The sequence below is a fragment of the Grammomys surdaster genome, unplaced genomic scaffold (genome assembly GCF_004785775.1).
Source record: "Grammomys surdaster isolate TR1022 unplaced genomic scaffold, NIH_TR_1.0 125849, whole genome shotgun sequence".
In the NCBI taxonomy this organism is placed as follows: domain Eukaryota; kingdom Metazoa; phylum Chordata; class Mammalia; order Rodentia; family Muridae; genus Grammomys; species Grammomys surdaster.
In genome coordinates this window covers 424,158-446,308 of record NW_021620675.1, presented here as the reverse complement: position 1 = coordinate 446,308, position 22,151 = coordinate 424,158, and the positions used below count along the sequence as shown (strand labels likewise).

The 22,151-nt window shown below is 46.3% G+C and overlaps 1 protein-coding gene across 2 annotated transcripts; it reads left to right on the top strand.

The window, feature by feature from the left end:
• Nucleotides 1-235: 235 nt before the first annotated feature.
• Nucleotides 236-21,270, top strand: Acp6 (acid phosphatase 6, lysophosphatidic). Of its 2 annotated transcripts, XM_028789824.1 has the most exons (11): nt 283-829; nt 6,373-6,501; nt 6,606-6,736; nt 7,064-7,140; nt 8,905-8,992; nt 9,387-9,519; nt 11,895-11,995; nt 13,876-13,971; nt 15,292-15,457; nt 16,033-16,149; nt 20,781-21,270. In XM_028789824.1, the coding sequence occupies exons 1-11, from the start codon at nt 632-634 to the stop codon at nt 20,796-20,798; spliced, it is 1,254 nt and encodes a 417-aa protein (XP_028645657.1). In that variant the 5' UTR covers nt 283-631; the 3' UTR covers nt 20,799-21,270. The 2 variants fall into 2 exon arrangements, with proteins under 2 accessions (XP_028645656.1, XP_028645657.1); XM_028789823.1 differs by lacking the exon at nt 20,781-21,270 and having other exon boundaries at nt 236-829; nt 16,033-16,225.
• The last annotated feature ends 881 nt before the right edge of the window (nt 21,271-22,151 follow it).

Sequence of the window (22,151 nt, the reverse complement as noted above, 5' to 3'; positions counted from 1 at the left end):
TACATGAGGCTTCTTGGCAGCCTTAAGCAGAAGCCTGCCGGGGTGGGGAGTGGAACCTGGGAGGCATGGGGGGCGGGACCTTGAGCGTGGCGGGGGGTGGGGGGGAGCGACGGAACTGCCCTCTTGGGGGGGGGAAAGTCGGCCGCACAAGCATTGTGGGAGTTGTAGTTTTTAAGGGGCTGCGTTTTCGGATCGGACAAAGTCTCCGGACTCATTTTCCCGTGCTCCTGTGCGCAGACTTAATTGGGGCAGGTTCTTGGGAGGGCAAGAAATTGCAAGGGGGCTTGGTTATAAAATGTGGCCGCGAATCCCGTGTGTGCGTGGAACTTCTGCTTTTGTGGCCTCCCCTTCACCCGGTTTGAAGTGCAAGATTCAGGTCCAAGTAGCTGCCCTGACTAAGCCTGCAGTGGGAGCGGCCACCGTCAGCTGAGCTTAAACTACTAAACAGTTTTTTTCTGCTCCCACCCCTTTCCACCAGGCTCCCGCCCCTCGGGCCTGACTGTCGCCGGGTCGTTCCTCTAGAGTCGCTTGTTCTGAGAGCTTGGATGCACTTGCCCTCCAGTTCCCGCGAACTTCTGAGTAGCTGCTGAGCCGGGTGCCTGCGGAGCCCTCAGCTTCCACAGCCTCCAGCATGCGCGTGTGGGCCCCCGTGGGCGTCCTGACCTCGCTGGCTTACTGCTTCCACCAGCGGCGTGTGGCCCTGGCCGAGCCGCGGGCGCCTGGTGGCCAGCATCCGGTGGACCGCAACCTACTGGAGCTGAAAATGGTACAGGTGGTGTTTCGACACGGAGCACGGAGTCCGCTCAAGCAGCTCCCGCTGGAGGAGCAGGTGAGAGGCGGCCCACGTAGGGGTTCGTGGGGACACACCTTAGCGTTCTCCCTGGCGCAGAGTGGTTCAGGCTGGGTCCAGACCAGAGGGAAACAGCAGCAGACTGGCCCTCAGGCTGTGACCTGGAGCCCTCTTGCACATCCTCATCCTCACACCACCATTGTATAAGCCTTCTTGGCTAGGGCGGCCCCGCAGACTTTCAGTTTCGAGGTGTAGTGTAACTTTTCAAAGATGCATAGGAATGGCCCGGGAGCGGAAGGTCTTATTTAAATGCAGATTCTGATTCCTTAGATGTAGAATTGGGTCACGTTTAGCAGTTCTGTGGTTGAACTTGAGTTCAAGGATGCAGTGAACCTTGTAAGTACCTGTTTCGCTGGTCATTATTGGCAGAGACCTTTGTACTGGAAGCTACCTTTAGTGCTACCACAGAGCAGAGCAATCTGGCGCCTTTGGGACCAGATCTTTATACAGATTTTTCTCATGGGCTCACCAGAGACCATTTGAGGTCTCATGAAGACTTATTGCTGACAAGGATTATATCTTGGGGTTCTTTTACATCTTAGGTTTAGGAATCTGGAAAGGATTTGTGGTAAGAAGGGGAAAAAGTTAATTGGCTAGTCTTGTGGCTATTAGTCAGGATAATTATGATTAAGGCATAAATAATTAGCTTTTTGATTTAAAAAATGATTGCCTAACAGGTGAAAAAGAATAGGGCACCAGAAGTCCCAAAGCCCCAAGTGTTGAATTTCCCCGTGGAGTGTGTATTTGTTCAGTTGGATATGCTCTTTATGGTCATTCCTGCTTTCCTGAAGTGCTGTGAGTTGTATCTTCAACCCAAGATCTGGTCTTTAAAGAGGGTCACACATGAAAAAGTCAAGCCGCCAGGGCACCTCTTACATGAGTATGTGTGTGTATGTATGTATGTATATATGTGTATATATATATGTGTATATATATATATATATATGTATATATATTTTAGCAGGTGTTTATTTACCAGGTCTCTCCTCTTTTTATGGCTATACCACTTTCTGTCTGGTACCGCAACTCTTTTTGCTTCTTTGATCCCACCCACTCCATGCCTTTAACATTAGATCTCTCAAGTTGTCTTATTATTTTGTCTACACATGCCCCATCTCTTTGCAGCCCTATTCTTCTCTATCTATTCTTATCAGATAATGTTAGAAAGATATATTTATGTTTTAGACAAAGTTACCAGTGATAGGAGAGAATAGAAGTTTGTGTGAATCTAGACCCAGTGTTTATAGACAGTGCGAATACCTGTCAATGTCAGCCTATACTGGTGGATTCCAGTATAGAACTGGCTTCACCGACGTGCTTTGACAAGATATTACCATTCTGTGTTGAGGGAGCTGGGAGAAACAATCCCACTCAATTCATCACAGGAACGATACTCATTACATTACTCCAGCCTCTTTGAATTGAAAATAAAATGATTTAAATCCTTTCAGGGATTGTGTGTGTGTGCCTTTAACTTCCCACTCATACACTGCACACTGTAGGCTGCTACTTTAAAATGTAAAAAAGACTTTGGGGTGTGTGTGTGGGGGGTGTAGGCCTGAGAAGCTAGAAGAGGCCATTGGAGCTCCTGGAACTGGAGTTACAGGTGGTTATGCAGCACATGAGGGTGCTGAGGACAGACTGAAGTCCCCGGAGCAAGCACACTTAGCTGCTGAGTTCTCTCTCCAGCCCTAGGCAGAAGAGCATGTCTGGTTTTCTTTGATTAAGTTCTGTGCATAAAAGCCTCGGTAAATAAGTAAATGTCATCAGCCTCCTATGACCTGTTTCTGGATATCATCTCTCAGGTTTTCTTTTCCGCATCCATGGTTACTGAGTTTCCTAGCCTTCCTTATTCTGCTATTGTCAGAACAGACTGCATGGTAACAATTATAAGACTAAACTTACCTTTGCTGCAGCTTCTGATTTCTGACTGGTTTATAGACAGATGTGCTGTCATCGGTTCAGTTTTCTCACAGGTCCTTACAAAAAGGCATCGTTTTAACAGTACACATTTTGCTGAATTGTTTACTTAATGATTTGGGTAACAGTTGATCTGCCCTGCCAAAAGGTTGTGCTTTGGAAAAAAAATCATGGAACTTGGTTGAAGATGTTTCTGACCTTCAGAGTAGTTCCAAATTCACTTTCAAACAAACTCTGGAACTCTGCTTTCAATTTTCCCCTGGCTTCTTCCAGACAGTGGCAAGATGACCCCCCGACAGGGAGGAAGTTCAGCCTACCTCAGTTGTTAAGGTCTTGTCTGCCTTTGACCATGTAGATGAGCTGGGAAGCATGTCATGTTGCTTAATTCCTGCCTAGAGCTTAGCTTCCATGAAGGATGTGCCAGTTCCTTCATGCTACTGGATTCTAAACCCTGGCAGGATATTGAATTCTTCAGAGATGGTATAGCAGCTTGGAGCAATGGCTCAGCAGTTAAGAGCATCTACTGCTCTTGTAGAGGACTCTGGTTTAGTTTCCAGCACATGCATGGCTACTCAAAATGGTATGTCCAGTTCCAGGGGCTCTGCTGCGCTCTGGGCTCTGCGGGCACCAGGTAGGTATGTGCTCAGATAGATGTGTATACCGGAAAAACATTGATACACATTAAGAAGAAATTCCATGCCCGGGTCTTCCTCCTAGAGATTGAGGTTTAATTGGTGCAGGGTGTCTGAGCAGAGGACATTTCTTCTCTAGTGCTTTAGAAATATCTGGGCTCTGTAGCGCTGAGAATTGGACACCCCACCCCATAAAAATCCAGATATGATTACCTGGAATGAGGCTCAGACTTCAGAAACTTAAGAAATCCCTGTGATGCCTCATGTACAGCCAAGGCTTACACCATTGCTTGTTTCCTAAAACCTTATCCTGGAAGGTTTGAGTGTATTTTTGTTTCCGTCTTTTTTTTTTTTTAAAACACGGGATGTAACCAATCCATCCCACCATGGAGTTGCCTTCCTAGGGTTGTGGTGGGATATTTATGCTATGTTGAAGGAGCAGGGAGAAAGAGTCCCACAGAACTCAGTACTCTGACTACCGGAAAGATGTCCGCTTCATTCTACTATCCTCCGTAGGAGGCCCCATAGGAGGAATTTGTTAGCTTTAGTGGTGGTGTGAGCCATTGTTTTGTTTGTATCTTTGAACTTGTCTGGCCAAGTTCTAAAAGCCAGAGAGTGTAGTCCAGAGTCTGTAACCCTTCAGAGTAAGCATGTGCTGTTGGCCATATGCAGCTCTTGTTAGCTTTACATTTCTGTCCCCTTTTTTCTCTTCTCTTGCTTGTTACTGTCTTCCCTCCTTACTTTGAGTCAGTCACTTTAAATTTCTATTCTATTCTATTGCTATCAACTAATTTTCTTTTAAGATTTATTATTTTTCTTTTAGTTGATGCATTTATGTGTGTGTTTGCCTTCGTGTATGTCTGTGCACCACAAGAGTACCTGGTGACCTTGGAGGCCAGAGAACCATTAGATCCCCTAGAATTAGAGTTATAGGAGGTTACAAGCTTCCTTGTAGATGCTGGGAATTGAATCCTTGTCTTCTGGAAAATCAGTAACTGCTCTTAACCACCAAGCCATCTCCCCAGCCCCCTAATTTTCTCTTTAAAGATGATGTGTATATATTTATGTGAACATATGAGGTAAAATTATCAAGGTAGTCTCTCCCCTAACCCCATCCTCTGAAACAAGATCTTGATTTGAAGCCTGGACTTGATATTGAATTCTTTTGGGGTGGTATTCATGCCCAGGTGCCTGGGACAGTGGCTCAGCAGTTAAGAGCCTTTACTGCTCTTAGAGAAGACTCTGGTTACGTTCCCAGCACCTGCATGGCTGGGTTGGCCATTGGACTCAAAATACTCTTCCCTCAGCCTCCTATCGCCATGCCTGGTTTGAGTTCTTCTTTACCACTCACAGACTGAATGCAGGAAGGAGAGTAAGTGTGTGGGAGGGGAGGAGGGGGGGGAACAGCATGTATGAATGGTTATATCATCTGCACTTGAACATCTGAGTCATCAGGAATTGCCCCTGGGAAGCACCATAGGTCCGCTCTTGGTGAACGTTCTTAGAGATTACCTACTGGGTCTGAGTGGCCCTGTGGACCTATGCGTCGGGTTCTGTGGATTTAACCAGAGTGGAGGCTTGGTATGAGCTCTAAAAGAATTTACACTACGGCAAGGGAGAGAGATAAAGCAGATCCAGATCAGACTTAGGGGAATGTGCCAAGAGTGGGAACTCAAAGGAGGTATCTCACTGTAACCTGACCCGAAGCAGTCACAGCTTTCTTGCTGCTACCCTGTCAGTAGCCACACAAGCTCAAAACCAAAGCCATATTCATCCTTACTATTCCTGCCTGCCTCCCAGTCTTACCCCCAAATGGAGCTGTGTCCATCCACACGCCACGTCTTAGAGCTGCCTCCTCTGTTCCTGTAGCCTTAGATGGAACCTTGTAAGTCTTGCTGACATGGCAGAACCAGCTCTGCTATGTCTGTTGTAATTGTGACATGCGCCACTGGCATTCGAACGACTCTGTGGGGCCGTGGTCCTTTCACGATACTGGTGGGCGTGGGAGGGTGGTCTATTCCAGCTTCACCTGGAAAAACTGCTGTTTAAGCTTTTCCATTACGGTTCTGAAGGTCACCTGTCACAAGCGGTGTCGGCTTGTCTGTGTCCCTGTCACTGCATCACAGGAGTGTGTCAAATGTCATTCCTTTTGAGACTCCCTGAAGAAGAGCTGTGCCTGAGCTGTGGCAGCTGTGTCTGATGTCTTGGAGGACACACCTACTTCTGCTTTGTCAATGCTATCATTTAAGTTTGTGGCTTGCTTCCTCTAAGCTGAAAACCCAGGAAAGGCCAGATCTGGTTATCTGACAGTTAGGTGGTAGGAGATTTTCGGAGCTGTTAATTGTATCCAGACTAGAAAACCAATTGATGACTCAGTCTCTATTCTTTGGAAACTGTATATTAAACAGGACAGACAAATAAAGGAATTTGCCTAGTGCCGTTTGATTAAAGTTTTTAAAGAGCCAGTGAACCTGCTGTGTAAGCCCAGGGCCATGGCCATAGCTTCTTGAGTTATATGTCGTGAGTGAGATTTTTCTTCAGGGACTGAGACAGTAGGGGGTCAGAGGTTTGGGTTTTAGAATGTGTAGTTGTGTTCACACCGAAGGAACTAATATGTTGGGAAGAAATGAGGCTTAATTCATTCATTTACTTGCCCACTCTCATTCATGCATTCACTCCCTGAGTAGCTGCATGCCAAGCAGCCTGGCATCTTCTCTCTGATAGTCGAATGGGACAACAGTGCTATAACTGAGTCTTCGGGTGAGTGAGGACATCAGGAGTAAGAAATCATAGTCATATTTTCCTTTAGCTGGAGGGAGAGTTCAGGTTTCTTTCCTTCCTTTCCAAGGAAAGATTGTAGGCCTAGCATCAAATGCTTCTGGTCATGTATCCCAGAGGCCACAGGATGCCAGCACTGTGAGCTTCAAGAACTTTTATTCAACTATATGTCATTTTTTATGGTCACAACAGGTGGAGTGGAACCCCAAGCTTTTAGAGATCCCACCTCACACTCGGTTTGATTACACTGTCACCAATCTAGCCGGAGGCCCGAAACCTCATTCTCATTTCGACTCCGAATACCACAAGACCACCTTGAGGGTGAGTGGCACTGGGAAACCCACAGCAGAGCTTCAAGGATTCTTCTCTGAGCTGTGTTTAGCTACCAAGTGTCCAATCTTCTCTTTGTCTATGCCCCACTTTAGGGTGGCGTGTTTGCTGGGCAGCTGACCAAGGTGGGCATGCAGCAGATGTTTGCCCTGGGAGAGAAACTGAGGAAGAATTACATAGAAGACATCCCCTTCCTTTCACCAATCTACAACCCACAAGAGGTCTTGTGAGTCATAGACAAGGAGATACTTACTCATTTAAGGTCTTGAGTATTAGTAATCTGTCCTGACCCCCCCCCAACTCTCATCCAAGGTGATTGGGGGGCACCAGATCACCACTGAGCAATTACCCTTGGGTCATAATCTTCTGTAAACAGGGAGTCACTGAAGGCCACAGCCATTCAGCTCCTTGGGGACAGCTAGTCTGTAGAGAGGAAAGGCTTTTCCCCCCGTGGGACCATGTGCAGTTTTGAGAGGCGTACAACTGCTCTGTTCCCAGCTGTTCTCCATTCCTGTGTGAGCATCTCTGCCTCTGCATGTTCATTTCTCTCCAGTGTTCGCTCCACCAACATGTTTCGGAACCTGGAATCTACTCGGTGTTTGCTGGCTGGGCTTTTCCAACATCAGAAAGGTTTGTCTTGTGGTCTGAAAGCCATCCCATGCCGCTTCTCCTCACTTCCCAAGCCACCCTTTCTCTTCCTCTATGCCTGTTCTCTTGATCCCTCCTGCACTTATGGCTTCTAGTTGCTCCAGTTGTCGGGGGTCCTTCAGCACCACCATCCCCCCAGTGCCACCATCCAGCCTTCCGTTGTCCTTGCCAACCTGACCTCCACAGTGAGTGGGAATTAGATGTCCCTCCGCTTCCTGACCCCTTGGGCTTCTAAACGAGCTGCGGAGGGTGACCGTGTCCAGTCTTGTGATCAGTAGTGAGGCAAGGGAGCACACATAGCGGAACCCAAGACTGCTGCCATTGCTCTGATCTTCGAGATAACCTCCAGCCTAACCTCCATGGTGTCAGCGTGTTCTAGTCAGCTTTTCCTAGTTGAGAAAGTTGTAGAGTCTGAGTCTGAATGTAATCAGGGAGTGATTATAGTTGTTAGCTTCAAAACTGTTCACCAGCGAGGATTGCATTTCTTATTTCCTTCCTGGATCCCATGTGAGGCCTATGTTAGTCACCGGCACATCCCTGTGACCAAACACCTGCAGAAACAGCTCAAGGGAAGAAAGGTTTATTTTGGCTCGAGGTTTCAGAGCGACAGGAGGCTGCTTTGGAGAGGAAACTGTGGCAGAAGCAGGGTAGCAGGAACCTGCTCAGCTCCTCTGTCCCCATCTGTGGCTCCCTGAGTGTGAGGCGGTGGGTGTTCACATTGTGACAGGCTAGGTCGAGCCTGAGGCAGGCGTAACCCCCGAAGCCCGGCTCCGCTAATGCCAGCCAGGCTCACCTTGTGAATGCTTTATGTTTTCCTACAAGCATTCAAAACAGGAGCCTGTGATTCAAGCCTGACAATTCAAACCCACCAAATGAGGCCACATTTTGGACATTTGTAATTGGTTCAAATCTGCATTAAATCACTCTTCTGAACCTCAGATAATCATCATGACCTAACTGGCATTTGGACATTAAGTGCTGCTGCATAGCAGAAATTCTTGTTTTGTTTAGCTTAAAGGAATATCTTAAATGGAAATAAAGTTTCTATCAAATTTTGAATGATAGTAGACCCTTCAGGGCTGAGGAGGTTGGCCATACCTTTCAGCTGATTTGGGTGCTGCTACTAACTCTGGCTAAAGCCAGCCACTTCACACACTGTGTGTCTACCAAACCAAGCAAACAGTGCAGGCTGCCCCTTCGAGGGAGCCCTCAGACTGGGGAAGGATCTATAAGACCTGATCTTCTGAAAGTTCCTCCCTTTCACACCTCCAAAAAGGCAAATGTCCCCTTCCCAGGGACACTGTTGGTGACTCAGGAGGAGGCTTCTGAGCAGACAGTAGCCTGTGATAAGTCACTGTCTTGACCTATGGAAGTGAGTCAGGGGAGAAAACAAAACAACCCAATTCTGATAAAGTGAGGACCAGCTATTCTGTGGTATTGTTCCTGGGGTAGGGAATCTTTGGAATGAGTCAGGGAAGCACCAAACTGATCCAAGTCTGTGCCTGTTCTGGTCTGTGGCCCAGTAGGAGGGTGTGTGTACTAGACAGAACAAAGAAAGCTGTTACTTTATCCATGCTTGGAGGAGAACCGTGGGCAGAGCTAGAGCAGGAACTGCTGGTAAGGTTGACCTTGGGATCTTCTGATTGCATTGGCTCTGTAAACAAAGGGAAACAGAAAGGCAGAAGTGGGGGGTCTTAGAAAAGTGAGCTGAGCCCCCTGCCACCTGCGCTTCCTCTTTCCTTGCAGGATCTGCCATCATCCATACTGATGAGGCAAGCTCTGAAGTCCTGTACCCCAACTATCAGAGCTGCTGGCTCATGAGAGAGAAGACCAGGTAACAGGCTTCTTTAGTTCTTGCTGAGTTGACAGGTACTTGGACATTTCTGGGGATGCTTAGGCACTTCTGGGCTATGCTAAGACTCTAATCCAGAGCAAAAAGAATATGGTTTCATTCAGATCTGAGCTATGCATTGGTTTCTGTAAAATAGGTAGAAACCTTAGAGGAACAGGATTTGGAAACTAGCTTGGATACTAGCCCTAGTTCTTGCTAACAAGTCATTTTACTTCTTGGTGCCTTAATGTGTTCATCTGTAAAATAGGAATAATATTGCTAACCATACCAGATTGTTGTAAGGATTACACGAGATCATAAACGTTAAACAAAATTACATTTTGTAGATTACTGATCACTGTACAATAATAATACATGAACCTGTGGGTTTTGGCAGGGGCCGGAAGAAGGCTGCCATTTCACAACCAGGCATCTCAGAGGATTTGGAAAAGGTGAAGACTGGGGTCGGCATCGACACCAATGATGAAGTGGACTTCTTCATTCTCCTGGACAACGTGGCTGCGGAGCAGGTAGGATAGCTGTTTCCCTGGGTGTCATGGGGATGGGCACCATGGGGATGGGCTGGCTCCTAACTTGGAACTGACTGGAAGCCCCTCATGTCTGCAGCCTGCTGTAATGGATTTAAAATGGGGTACATGTGAAGATTGAAGGACGCAGATGAACTGAGCAGGGATAAGAGCAGTCAGCTGACACCTCACGCAGGATCCAGATAGTTCTAGATCAGTTTCTGGAAGTTCATTTCCCAGATTACCTGCCCTGTGTGTTTGGGGGAGCTTGGTTATGAGTAGAGAGTACGTTAAAGCATACCCATCCCATTTTTCTACGTGTATGTGTTCACATATGTTTGGATGCCAGAGGACAACCTCAGATGTCTTTCTGCAGGACACATCCACCTTGATTCTCGAGACAGAGCCTCTAGCTGGGCTAGATTAGCAAGCTTGATAGACCACCTGTCCAGTAAACTCCAGGGATCTGCCTGACTCTCTACTCTATGATTGGAACTGTAAGCTTATGCCACCACAACTGGGGTTCAAAGGCAGGCTCTCAAGCTTGTGCAGAAAGCTCTCTACCGAGTGATCTATCTTCCCAACCCAAGTTTTGCTTTCTTTGAGACAGGATCTAGCTGTGCAGCTCAGAACTGCCTCGGATCTCTGCTTCAGACTCCTGAGTGCTAGGGTTACAGGTGTGTGACACCCCCATGCTCTACTTGTAAATTTAGCATTTTTTAGGGTCCAGAACCTTCGAGGTCCCTCTTTATTGTGTCACTTTTTAGAGAGTCTGCATGGGTATCAGCATATTTTAAAAGTCTGAGCTGGGCTGGGTCCACAGTTCTATAATCCCTGCATTTAACATGCTGGGGCAAGAGCATCAAAAGTTGGAAGCTAGCCTGGCCTACACAGCGAGATTCTGCCTCAGAAAACTATATTGATATGTTTATATTTAAATCTTGGGCTGGTGACATGGATCACTGAGTAAAATGCTCACCTCCAAGCTGGCCAGCCTGTGTTTGATCCCCGAGCCCACATGGCAGGAGAAGAGAGAGAACTGATGGTCATGAGTTATTCTCTGACTTTCGCATGCTCACTGTGGGAGTGTATCCTCCACCTTGGGCACTTACACATGCTTCCATGTATACACACATACACACACAAGTGCACTTGCATATATACACACACACACTTACATGTATACACACAGTTACATACTTACATACACACATGCATACACACATGTTTACATGTATATACACAGTTACGTGTTTACACACACATGTATACACACTTGCATGTATACAAACACTTACATATATACACAGTTACATCCTCGCACACATGCATACACATACACACATGTGTATACATACACTTACATGTATATACACAGTTACATGCTTACACGCATGCACATATACACACATGTATACACACTTACATGTATATACACATATATACACATGTGTGCATATTTACACACATGATTGAACAATCAATGTAAAATTTTGAGATATCTGTAAAGTAATCTGGCTAATCCTTTAGACTGTTTTTCTCAATTTGATTTATTTGTAAAGTCTTCTTATGTACTAAAAATATATTATACATATTACATTTTATGAATGCATATAACATTTTATGTAATATAAGCATGTTATTAAAATGCATTGAAATGTGTCTTAGATTTCATGCAATAATAGCATCACACAGTGGGAGTGCTTCTGTGGGCCGATGTGCTGATGCCCAAAGGCGGTGTGAGGTCTTTTTCCTTCTCTTACAGAGATGACAATGTCCCCAAGGCACAGTGTGCCTAGTGCTTCTGTGTAGTAAATGTAATGTTATATGGCAAGGGTTCATGAAAAGTATTTATATGACGTACAGTTTCTAAAATCAATTTAGGGAAAATAAAAATCAGATGAAATTTGTCAGTTCCTTGACTTTTATTGTATTCTTCATTAAAAGTTAAAAATTGTTAGTTTTTTAAAACTTGGAGCAAATGGGAGCCATCATGGGCTATGAAACAGTTTTTGCAATTCTGTGCCTCTATGGAGCTAGAGCTGGAGAGATGGTCCAGCAGTTTAGAGCACTAGCCGCTCTTCCAGAGGACCAGGTTCAAGTCCCAGCACACACAATGTCTGTAACTCCAGTTCCGGGGGTATGACATTCTTACACAGACATATATGTAGGCAAAACACCGGTGTAAGTGAAATAAAAGTAAATCTTTAAAAAAACAAATAGCAATTCTGTGCCTATAAATTTGGAGAATCCATTTTAGGGGCCTGAGGATGTAGGCTCCCCAGGAAGAAACCGGCCCCTACGGTATAGTGGAAGGTAATTGGTGCCCTTAGTGGACAAGAAGTGTTTTCTTGTAACATCACCAGTGACCCTTACAGGTGCACAGCCTTTTAAGCTGCCCGGCCCTGAAGAGATTCGCCCAGCTGATTGAGCAGAGAGCTGTGGATATGGCCTTGTACATGCTGCAACAGGAAGACAGGTGAGGGGTCGTGACAGGTGCTGACAGGAGTTGTGCTTAGCAGCAGAGGTGCCTGCGTAGGCAGAGGTGCGTGCATGCGTGTGTGTGTGTGTGTGTGTGTGTGTGTGTGTGTGTGCATGCGTAAGTGCATGCCTGGGTGCAGGGCAGTATCAGCTGTCAGCTTCCCCTCTGTGAAGTGGGGAAGACCCTCTCTGGTAGCCTGCCCTCAGGCCTCTGCTCTTGCTGGGGTAGTGACCCATACCTCCATTCCTGTTACACAGAACCCAGAGTGTCAGACTCTTGTTTTACTTTTCAGAAGACTGAGGTGGAGGGAGTGGAAGGAGGAATCGTTACGTTACACTCTGTTGATCTTGGTTCAGCTTACAAATAATTCCCCCTCTCACTGCTTGGGAGGTATCTTTTGCTGCTTTTATAGGTAAAGGAACTGGACAGGGTGCACAGAGCCCTCCTTTGCTTGAGAGGGAGAAAGACTGGGCTGAGAGAGACTGGCTACTTTTTCTGGGCTCATTTGGCCAGTGCCAGAACTAGGACTTGGTCCCAGATCCTCTGGCCAGTGTTAGCCGGTCTTGCTGGTCCTTGGGATTCTGTTCTGGGACACCATTCTTTTTCTAATTAAGAGCATCCATTTGCACTAAGAATGGGTGGAAACAGTTAAGCCAAAGTGAAGGATAATCCAGGACTGTTGGGAGGGGAACAGTTAATGTTCAAGAATTCTCAGGGTCTGTTGTGTAAGAAAAGAGCCCCTGGTCGAGTTGGCTTGGAGTCAGCATGGCCGCCTGTGTGCTAGCCTTGGGCATGCAGAAGTGCACCAGCCAAACCACTCACTGCTGCTCACTGCCCTCCCTCACTGCCATAACCGCGCTCAGTGTATGCCTCAGGCTCTGTGGGCGAGCCTGGTTGCCGAGACTTTGTTTTTACGCATGACGAAGCAGCCGTGGGTAACACGTACACAAATGGGCATGGGTATGTTCTAGTAAAACTTTATGAGAACAGGCAGGCAGCTTGTGTCTGGCCACACTGCCGTTCTCTTTCTTCTGCTCCACTGCTCTCTCTCTATATATCAGTTTCATAAAAACTGATGTGTCTTTTCAAGGACAAATGGTACAACGTCACACTACAGTCTGGGTCGTCTGGCCTGCGTACCTGGCAGGTGCATGCCACATGCAGTGGTGGTTGCCCCGCCCCCCCCTTCACCCATTGCTTACCATTCCTTGCTCAGTGCTGTGAGAGTTGAGTTACCATGTCCTGTGGTCACGGGATGACCCAGAATAAAAGTGATGGGAGCTGAACAGGACTGAAGAAGACAGTCCTTACGGCTCAGCTCCAGAAGTTAAAGGTCGCTGGAGGCTCAGGCGGTGGGTGCTCTTCCCCTCCCAGTGCTTTTCCAGGGCCATTTGGGATTTCTGGGTCTTGTTCCCTCTATCCTACCTGGCTTTGCTCTCTGATTCCTCAAGGTGTTGTTTGTTTGTTTGCTTTACATTTATTTATTGTGCATGTGCACACGCATGTGTGTGATGTGTACAGATGTGGGTGGGTTTCCTTCCATTCTATAGGTTCCCCATTTCTAACAGGCTTAGAAGTAAGTGACTTTACCCCCTGAGACATATTTCCAGCCCAGGGCCTACTTCCTTATAACTCCCCAAGTGTCTCCATCTCGGCTGCATTCATGGTAGGTGTATATCCTGATGTGTTTGTTGGAAGTCTTTGTTCACAGAGAATCCTCAAACTCGATGCCATTTCTCCCCCTGCCCTTGCTGTGTCCCCTGCGTTACTTGTCTTTGCCTCTTCTGACTGGGCTCCTAAGGTCCTAGGAGGCAGAACTGACACCTCTCCTGGCTGCTGAGTGCCTACAGGTGCTTAAATATTATTCCCCTTCACAGGGAAAGTATCCAGATGGCAGTGGGCCCATTCCTACACATCCTGGAGGGAAACCTGCTCAAAGCTGTGGACCCTACCACCTCACCCAGCAAGACCAGGTACCCAGCACAGTGAATGCTTATGCCACAGAGAGCTGTGGGGGCCTCTGGCTGCAGGGAGGGACCCGAGGGTATGAGTCAAGAACTAGGCTGTCAGTGGCCTCAATTTCTTACAAGGCTGTGTACCCCCAAGCAGTTCCCAACATTTTTACCATTCTTCCTGATACAGCTTTCCTTGAATGTTGTTTTTTTTTTTAATTTTTAATGTCTCAAAGTTATTTTTCTTTTCCTTTTAAAAAACTAACTGGATATATGTCAAATACATTAGTATCACACTGGTTTGATATTTTAATAATCCAAAACAGTGATGACTTGGTTTGAATCTTTCATTTGGTGTACAGAAAGTCCGACCACTGTACTTTTTAAAACATTGGAAACAGCTTATGGGCGTCTGTCCCCACTTTCACAGAGTCTGGGACACCAGGCTAGAACCCTGGATTTGGAATCTCATGTGTCCTGGGGACTAGCTCAGCAAATTGTGATTTGCCAACAGTGTCGTAACCTGGAGACTTGTTTAAGTCTCAGGCCCCTCTCTGTCCTGCTCGAGCACAACCTGCATTTTAATTAGATGCACTGTAATGTTCAAGTATTGCCAGGGCGTGAAGAGAGGGGAGGGTATGAGGTAACACAGCTAAAGCCTACAGTGGATGTGAGAGGCGCAGGGAGCTGAGTTCCCAGGGGTGAAGCAGGGACTTGGAGCAGCCTTTCTAACAGTAAACCTGTCCGTCTCTGTCCATCACACACACCTGCGCAGCGTCTCCTACACCTTTTGCTCCTTGCCACTCTCCCCCTTGTGCCGGTCTCCTAGGTTGAGAGTAAAGTCCTTGACCGTGCTGAGGAGAGAAATGGCTGGCATCAAGCAGATACCATACAGTGGCTTCTTATATTACTGATGGAAGCTGCTTGGGATGTATTGAAGACCAAGCAGCTTCATATATGTTTGAACTAAGATTTCCAAACCTGCAAGGGGCAAGGGTTACCCTCCTACACTCAAGTAGCCAAGATTAGGAAGAACAGAGGAAAAGAAAGGTAGGCCACTCCTTTGAAACTCACCAGGGGAGGAGTGAGTGGCTGGGGCAGGAAGGCAGAAGCAAAGAGAGTTGCTCCAGGGCTCGGTCTTCCCCTTGAGATTTGAGGGTAGGAATAGGCAGTTCACCATCTGGTCCAGAGGAGTTTTAAACCAGCTCCCACTGACTGCTAGCTGCCCCTTGCTTCTAAGACAGCTGCTGTTTTTCACTCAGAGAAGACAGGCAATGTCTTGGCCTTCTAGTGTCCTGATCCCAAGGCAAGCAATTGTAGAGAACCGTTTCCCTCTTGCAGAAAGATGTACCTCTATGCAACACACGATGTAACCCTCCTACCTATGCTATTGGCCTTGGGGATTTTTGACCAAAAATGGCCCCCATTTGCTGTGGACCTGACCATGGAACTCTACCAGCACCAAGAATCTAAGGAGTGGTTTGTGCAGCTCTATTACAATGGGAAGGTAATGTCTCTGAGGTGGGAATGGGTGGTGGCAAAGCTTAGTGTCAGGTATCTCTTCTCGGGCCCAGTGGAGTCCCAAGTGGTAGCCTCGGCTGCCTGAATCCTATGAGCATAGGGCAGTAGTCGGCCTGTGGTACCAAGGTACAACATGGCCACAACTCAGTTCTAGTATAGATCTCTTCTAGGAATAAGGCTACTCTCCATCTCTCCTGAGTGTGTCTGCCAGGCTGTACCTCCTGACTGTGAGGTCCTTTTCAGGAAGTCACAGAGGTGTCTTGGTGTCCTGACTGACCCAGCATTGATAATGTCCAGGAGAGGAACTGTGTACTCTGCAGGGGTGGGACGATTAGCTCTTTCAGCTCATGGACAGAATTCTACTAAGTCCTCTCATCTAGTCAGCAGTCAGGATACAGTGCTTTTTATTCTGGAAACTTGGGGGTGTGTGTGGGAGGGGTGTCTTCCTGGCTGTCATATGTGTGTGTGCTCATCTGTACTGCATGGTTGAGACTGCTGGGCTCAACTGAGGGCAGAGGGTGGAGCTCTCTGCAGACCTGCTGAGTTCTCTTTGTTCTACAGGAGCAGGTACCAAGAGGTTGCCCCGACAAGCTCTGTCCACTGGACAAGTTCTTGAACACCATGTCCGTTTACTCTGTAAGCCCAGAAAAATACCGGACGCTCTGCTCCAAAGCTCGGGTAATGGAACTTGGAGAGTGACTTATTTACACAGACAAGTTGATTTTTAAATAAAGTGCCTTTATATAAAAGAGTATCATGTTGAGGTCAAAGGGGAGGTTATCTACTCTGTGACACGATTTCTTATTTTATGTCTGAATGTTTTGCCTATATGTAAGTTTGTGCACCACTTACATGACTGGTGCCCTACAGAATCTAGAAGAGAGGGTATTGGCTTCCCAGGAACTGGAGTTAGAAATGGTCGTGAGCTGCCTGTGGATGCCGGAAGCCAAACCTACCCTGGAACAGGAGCCAATACTATTAACCACTAAGCTGTTTCTCCAGCCTCATGGCATGATTTCTAAGGTCAGAGTATTGGTGTGAGCCTGGGGAATTGTGGCACTTTGGAACTTCAGTGTTACTCAGGCCCTATTAAGTTCTTATCAAAAAGGTGGTGGGTTCTACCTTCAAATTATTGCAGTTCGGTGAAGAGAAACATAAGTAATCAGTTAAGTTAAACATTCATCAATAAATACAATACAGAATGTTTATAGACTTAAGGGCAGAAATCACATGATCATCTCAGTGAACAGAAAAGCCTTCTGGCAAAATCTAACATCCCTTCGTGATTAAGGCTCTGAAGAAACTGGGCCTCACCTCAATAAAGGCTGTGTATGACAGACTTATAGCCAATATACAGTAAAGGAAAAACTAAAGCGTCAGAAATAAGACAACTGTGTCCACTCCATTTACTCAATATGATGCTTGAAACCTTAGCTAGAACCATAAGGTAAGAGAAAGAAAAGAAAGGCACACAGGCAAGGAAGAAGCCAGATTATCCTGTGTGCAGGTGGCATGGTCCTATACTTAGGAGACCTAAAGACTCCCCCAGGAAACACTCGTTAACACTTAGCACAGTAGGATATAAAATCAGCATTTAGACGTCAGCAGCCTTTTTATAAAACAATAACAGAAAACGGGAAAATAGCCCCTATCACAATAGCCTCAAAAATAAAAATAGTTTAAAAAGTAAGAAAACTAAGCAAAGAAACTAAAGACCTTGTCCTGGTTAGATTTTACTGTCAACATGGCAGAGCTAGGTCACCTGGGAAGGGGGAGTCTGAGTCGAGGGATTGCCCAGATCAGATTGGCCTGTGTCCAGATCTGTGGGGGATTGTCTTAATTGCCAGTTGATGTGAGAGGGCCCAGCCTACTGTGGGCAGTGCTACCCTAAGACGGGTGACCCTGGTTGTATAAGGAAGCTGGTTGAGCAGAAACTAGAGGGAGCCAGCCAGTAAGCAGCGTCCTCCATGGTTTCTGCTTATATTCCTATCTTCCCACCGTGATGGATTATGACCTGGAAGTATAAGATGAAATATGCTTGTTCCTTCTTAAGCCACATTTAGTCTTTGTTTGTGACAGCAACAGAAAGCAAAAGAGAACAGACCTCTACACAGAAAACCTAAAGCACTAAAGACACTGAAGACACTAGAGGAAGGACTTCCCATGTACGTGGGTCAGCAGTACTAATACTGTGAAAATGGCCATACTGCCAAAAGCAATACATTGATCCACTGCAACCCCTCAACTCCAGTGACAAATCTTCACAGAAACAGAAAAGACAACCCTAAGAAGGACAGGAGACACCAAATAGCCAAAGAAATACTAAGCAAAAAGCAGTACTGAAGGTCCCATGATACCTCAAGTTACACTGCAGAGCCAGGGCATCAAACCCAGCGTGGTTCTGACACAAAGGCATGCTTAAACCAATGGAATGGGATGGAACAGAAGGCCCAGACGAACCTGCATGGCTATGGGCACCCAATTTTTGACAAAGATAAAACACACACACCAGAAAAGCCAGACTTCGCCAATTAGTGCTGCAAACCCTGGATATCCACAGGTAGAAGAGTAAAACTAGACCTTTAGCTGTCACCTTGTACAAAACTCAAAAAGAAGCGATGGCATCGGAGGCCTGAAACTCAGGATCTGTTAGTGAGAGGAAAACGTGTAAATAGAGGCACAAGCCAGTCCTGAAAAGGACTCTAGCTCAAGAAAACAATGCAATTGATGAAGGGGATTGTATGGAATTAAGAAGCCTCCTCAGCAGAAGAAGCAATGAGAAACAATCAACAGATAGGGTAGAAACCTTTGCCAGTCTGACAGGGCAGTAACACCTATAAAGAACTCAAAAGACATTAAACACTGTCTCTCAGCACACCCTCTGGTGGTTTGAATGAGAATGGCCCCCATAGGCTCATGTGTGGATCCTTGGTCCCCAGTTGATGGAATTTTTGGAAAGGATTGGGAGGTGTGGATTTGTTGGAAGAGGTGTGTCACTGGGCCTGGGCTTTGAGATACCAAAGATACCCCCCCACACCTTGCAGTTTAAGATATTTTAAGAATTCTTCAGTTGTCCCACTAATACACCTTTGCCCCACCATCATAGACTCTAACCCTCCAAAACCATAAGCCCAATTAAGCACTTTCTTTTATGAGCTGCCTTGGACACAGTATTTTTATCACAGCAGTAAAAAAGTAACTACTAGCAGTTCAGTAAGTGGGCAAGCACATAAACAGGAAAGCTTGAGTGCCTTGAAGTGTAAGGGAGAAACGTGCTCAAAAACCTAACCCTCACAAACAGTAAAAACCACACTGGGATATCAGCTCATCCCGGGCAGAAAAGCTGTAATTAAGTAAACCAGCAGCAAATGCTGCTGAGGATGTGGAGAAAGGAACCCGTAGACACTGCTGTTGGGAACAAAAACTAGTCCCTGTGGAGATCCTGAAGATGTCCCCCTAGAAACTAAAGCTAGATCTGCTGTGTAATGCAGCTTCACCACTCTGAGGTATATCCTGAAGTGTGCCACAGAGACACCTGTGGATCCCCGTTTTCTGTGGCATTCTCCATCGGCTAAGCTACAGAACCAGACTAAATGTCCACCAATGGAGGAATGGATCAGGGATATGTGGTATTCATATACAAAGGCGTTTTCCTCAAACATCTACAAAACAAAGTGATGCTGTTTGCAGACAAATGAATCAAACTGTAGATCATTGTATTAAACCATATAAGCCATATTCAGAAAGATAAATTGTTTTCCATGTGGGTCTTAGAGTGTATATTTTTACATGTTAATACAGATCTAAAGATAGATGGCATGAAAGTAGAAGGGGATTACACAGGAAAAGGAAATGCAGAAAGGGTAAGCAGAGAAAACATATGGTATGATTGGATGAAAATAACCATGAAGCCTATTACTATAGTATAATGAATATACACAAATAATAACGAAAAGGTAGGGCCCTGACCAAGTGCTGAGCCTCTCCTTTGATACGGTATCCAGGAATGCTCGCAGCTGCCGGAAGTCTTGTTTCCTTACCCTCATTCCCATTCCTTCCCAGGATCAGTTTTAAATATGATGATTTCAAACCACCAACTTCTCAGAGAGAAAAGCCCTCAGGAAAGCCTCCCTCCTCCCTGCTGCCTGTGTGACAGCCACTGGGGGGGGGGGGGGAGGGACACGCCCACCATTCTCAGCTTTAGTAAACCTGTGTTGTCAGTTAAGTTCTGTCATGCTACCAGCCTGTTTTTTAATCTGTTTACATCTCTCCATCTTGTCTTCCATGACCTGTCTGTCCTCACTCTGCTGCTTCCTGCCATCCATATTTCACTAAGAAAGCAAAACCATGAAGTGTGCACATCTCACGGCTCGTCTGCTAGTCTGTGTTGTGTTGCAGCCTCTCTTCCTCCCTCACCATCCTCTCTCTCTCCCTCTCCTCTCTTCCTGTTACTAAGAACTTGCCCTCGGCCCATCCCAGGCCAGCCTTCCCGCCTGGCCTTTCTGTATCGGCAGTGTTCTTTTCCCACTCCGTGTTCCCATTAGCATACAAATAAGCTATAAAATCTCCTGTCTTAAATTTTCTCTCCATCTCTCAGCTATGCCATTTTTCTTTCTAGCAAGGCTGCTCAAAAATAGTTGCCGTCTCTGATTCCTCTTATTACGCTTTCACGCCCACACTCCATGGAGACACAGCCCTTGTCAAATCATCAGTGACCTCTGGCAAATCCAATAGCCAATTTTCAGTCTCTTACTCAGCTTGCCAGCATTCTGGGGGTTTCTTCATTTGGCTCTCTCTCTCTCTTCCTCTCCCCCCCCCCCAGGATTGTATAACCCTGGCTATCCTGAACTCTCTTTGTAAACCATGTTGTTGTCGAACTCAGAGATCCGCCTGCCTCTGCCCCAAGTGCTGGGATTAAAAGCCTCCATCACCACCTGGCTCTAAGTATTCTCTTGTTTCCTCCACTTTCTCAACTTGTGTGATTTTTGTTGAATCCCCCTTTCCTGAACTTAGTTTTTGGACATTTTTTTTTCTGCCTCTTCTGCTCTTACCTCTGGTGATCTCAAGGGGTTCTGTAATTTTAAGTAATAATTACACAATAAAATTATGCTTCACCAAGACTCTGAATTTTGATCTCACTTCTTTTTACTCAGTAGAACCTCAGTTTAAATATTAAATTCTTTTATTTATTAAATCAGATGTTAAGTTAGATACTAGATGTTAACTATTTCATAGGAATGACACTTCCCGTGGTCCACAATAAACCTTGAGCTCTGAAGCCTCCCCTTTCCGTCCCCCCCTTCCCACAGGTACCCTCATCTGGCTAAACCACTGTTCACCGAGTTCCAGGCTCACCAAGGACCGAGCTCTTTGGGGTCACCCTTGAGTCTCCTCCCACCGCCGTCACTTGTGCCCACTGCACCGTCATCAGTGAACTCTGCTGACTCCATCTCTACCCAGAACTGACCCCTGCATTGCCACTGTCTTCATTCTCTAAGTCTACTTCCTGGACTCCTGCACAGGCCTCCTAACCAGTCCTGCCTTCCCACCCTTCCTCCACAGACTATCCCAACACATGTGCTGCTTTAAAATGCACTCTGGTCCTGATTCTCTTTTGCACCCAAGTTCTCTGGTTCCCATCTCAAAGCAAGTGCCAGTCATCGTAGTGGTCCTCAAGGTCCTGGGAAGCCTTACCTTCTTGCTCATTCTCCACGCCCCCCATAGCAACCTTTGTCTTTATTTGTAATTGATGAGTAATGATTGTCTGTGTTTATAAAGGAAAATATAGTGTTTGATGTATATCTGCAGTATGAAATGCTTAACTCAAGCTAATTAACATAACCGACCACCTTGGCCACTTCTCATGCAGGAGAAAACAAAAATCTGTACATTTAGGAGAACAGAGCTGCCACGGTTTGGGTGCATTTTCCTGTCTAAACATTATGTGGAACCCTAGTCTCTAGGGTGAGAGAACCGGAGTGTGTAGCCTAATGGCAGGTGTTTGGGTCATTGCAGCTCCAGTTCGTGGATCAATGAGTGTCACCAAGAGAGGGACTTGCCCAAGCAGTCTGTCCCCTACTCTTCTGCCATGTGGTGACATGGTGTCGATTCTCTGAACGATGCACATGTCACTATCTTAGAAGCAGAGAGTCAGGCTCTGACCTGCTACTGTCTTGGTCTTGGCTGTCCTAGCCTCTAGAACTATGTGAGATGAATCTTCTCCTAAAATGACCCATTTGTGGTGTCCTATTACAAAAGTCCCAGGCTGCCTAGTAGCAAGGTTTTAAATCATGCTCACCATGCGTGCAGGACATCATATGACTTGTTCTCCCTAACTAAAATTCTGTGCCCTTTGACCTTCATCCTCCCCTAAACCCTGCCCTATCTTGGTGCCCTTGAAAAGGTGTGTACCAGGAAGCCCAGAGCCTTGTCTTGGCTGCAGTAACTTTGCACAGGCTGTGTTCTTCCTGGATGTTCATCCTGACATCCGTGTGGTTAGATCTCACTCTTCATTCAGATCTCAATTCACTGTCCTCTCAGGAAGGTTCTCCATATCGTCTACAAATAACATACCAGCTCCTTTGCCTCTCTACTTTGAGCCTTTATTACAGTCTATCACCTTGTACCATGGGCTTCTAAGGTTATCCAAATGTTCCTTTCGGCCCTGTTCTTTCAGACAG

Excerpts from the sequence above, each read along its gene's own strand:
- Acp6 (XM_028789823.1), top strand. The coding sequence starts at position 632 with ATGCGCGTGTGGGCCCCCGTGGGCGTCCTGACCTCGCTGGCTTACTGC. Across the intron at positions 6,502-6,605 it reads ACCACAAGACCACCTTGAGG|GGTGGCGTGTTTGCTGGGCA; the intron begins GTGAGTGGCACT and ends GCCCCACTTTAG. Across the intron at positions 13,972-15,291 it reads ACCTCACCCAGCAAGACCAG|AAAGATGTACCTCTATGCAA; the intron begins GTACCCAGCACA and ends TCCCTCTTGCAG.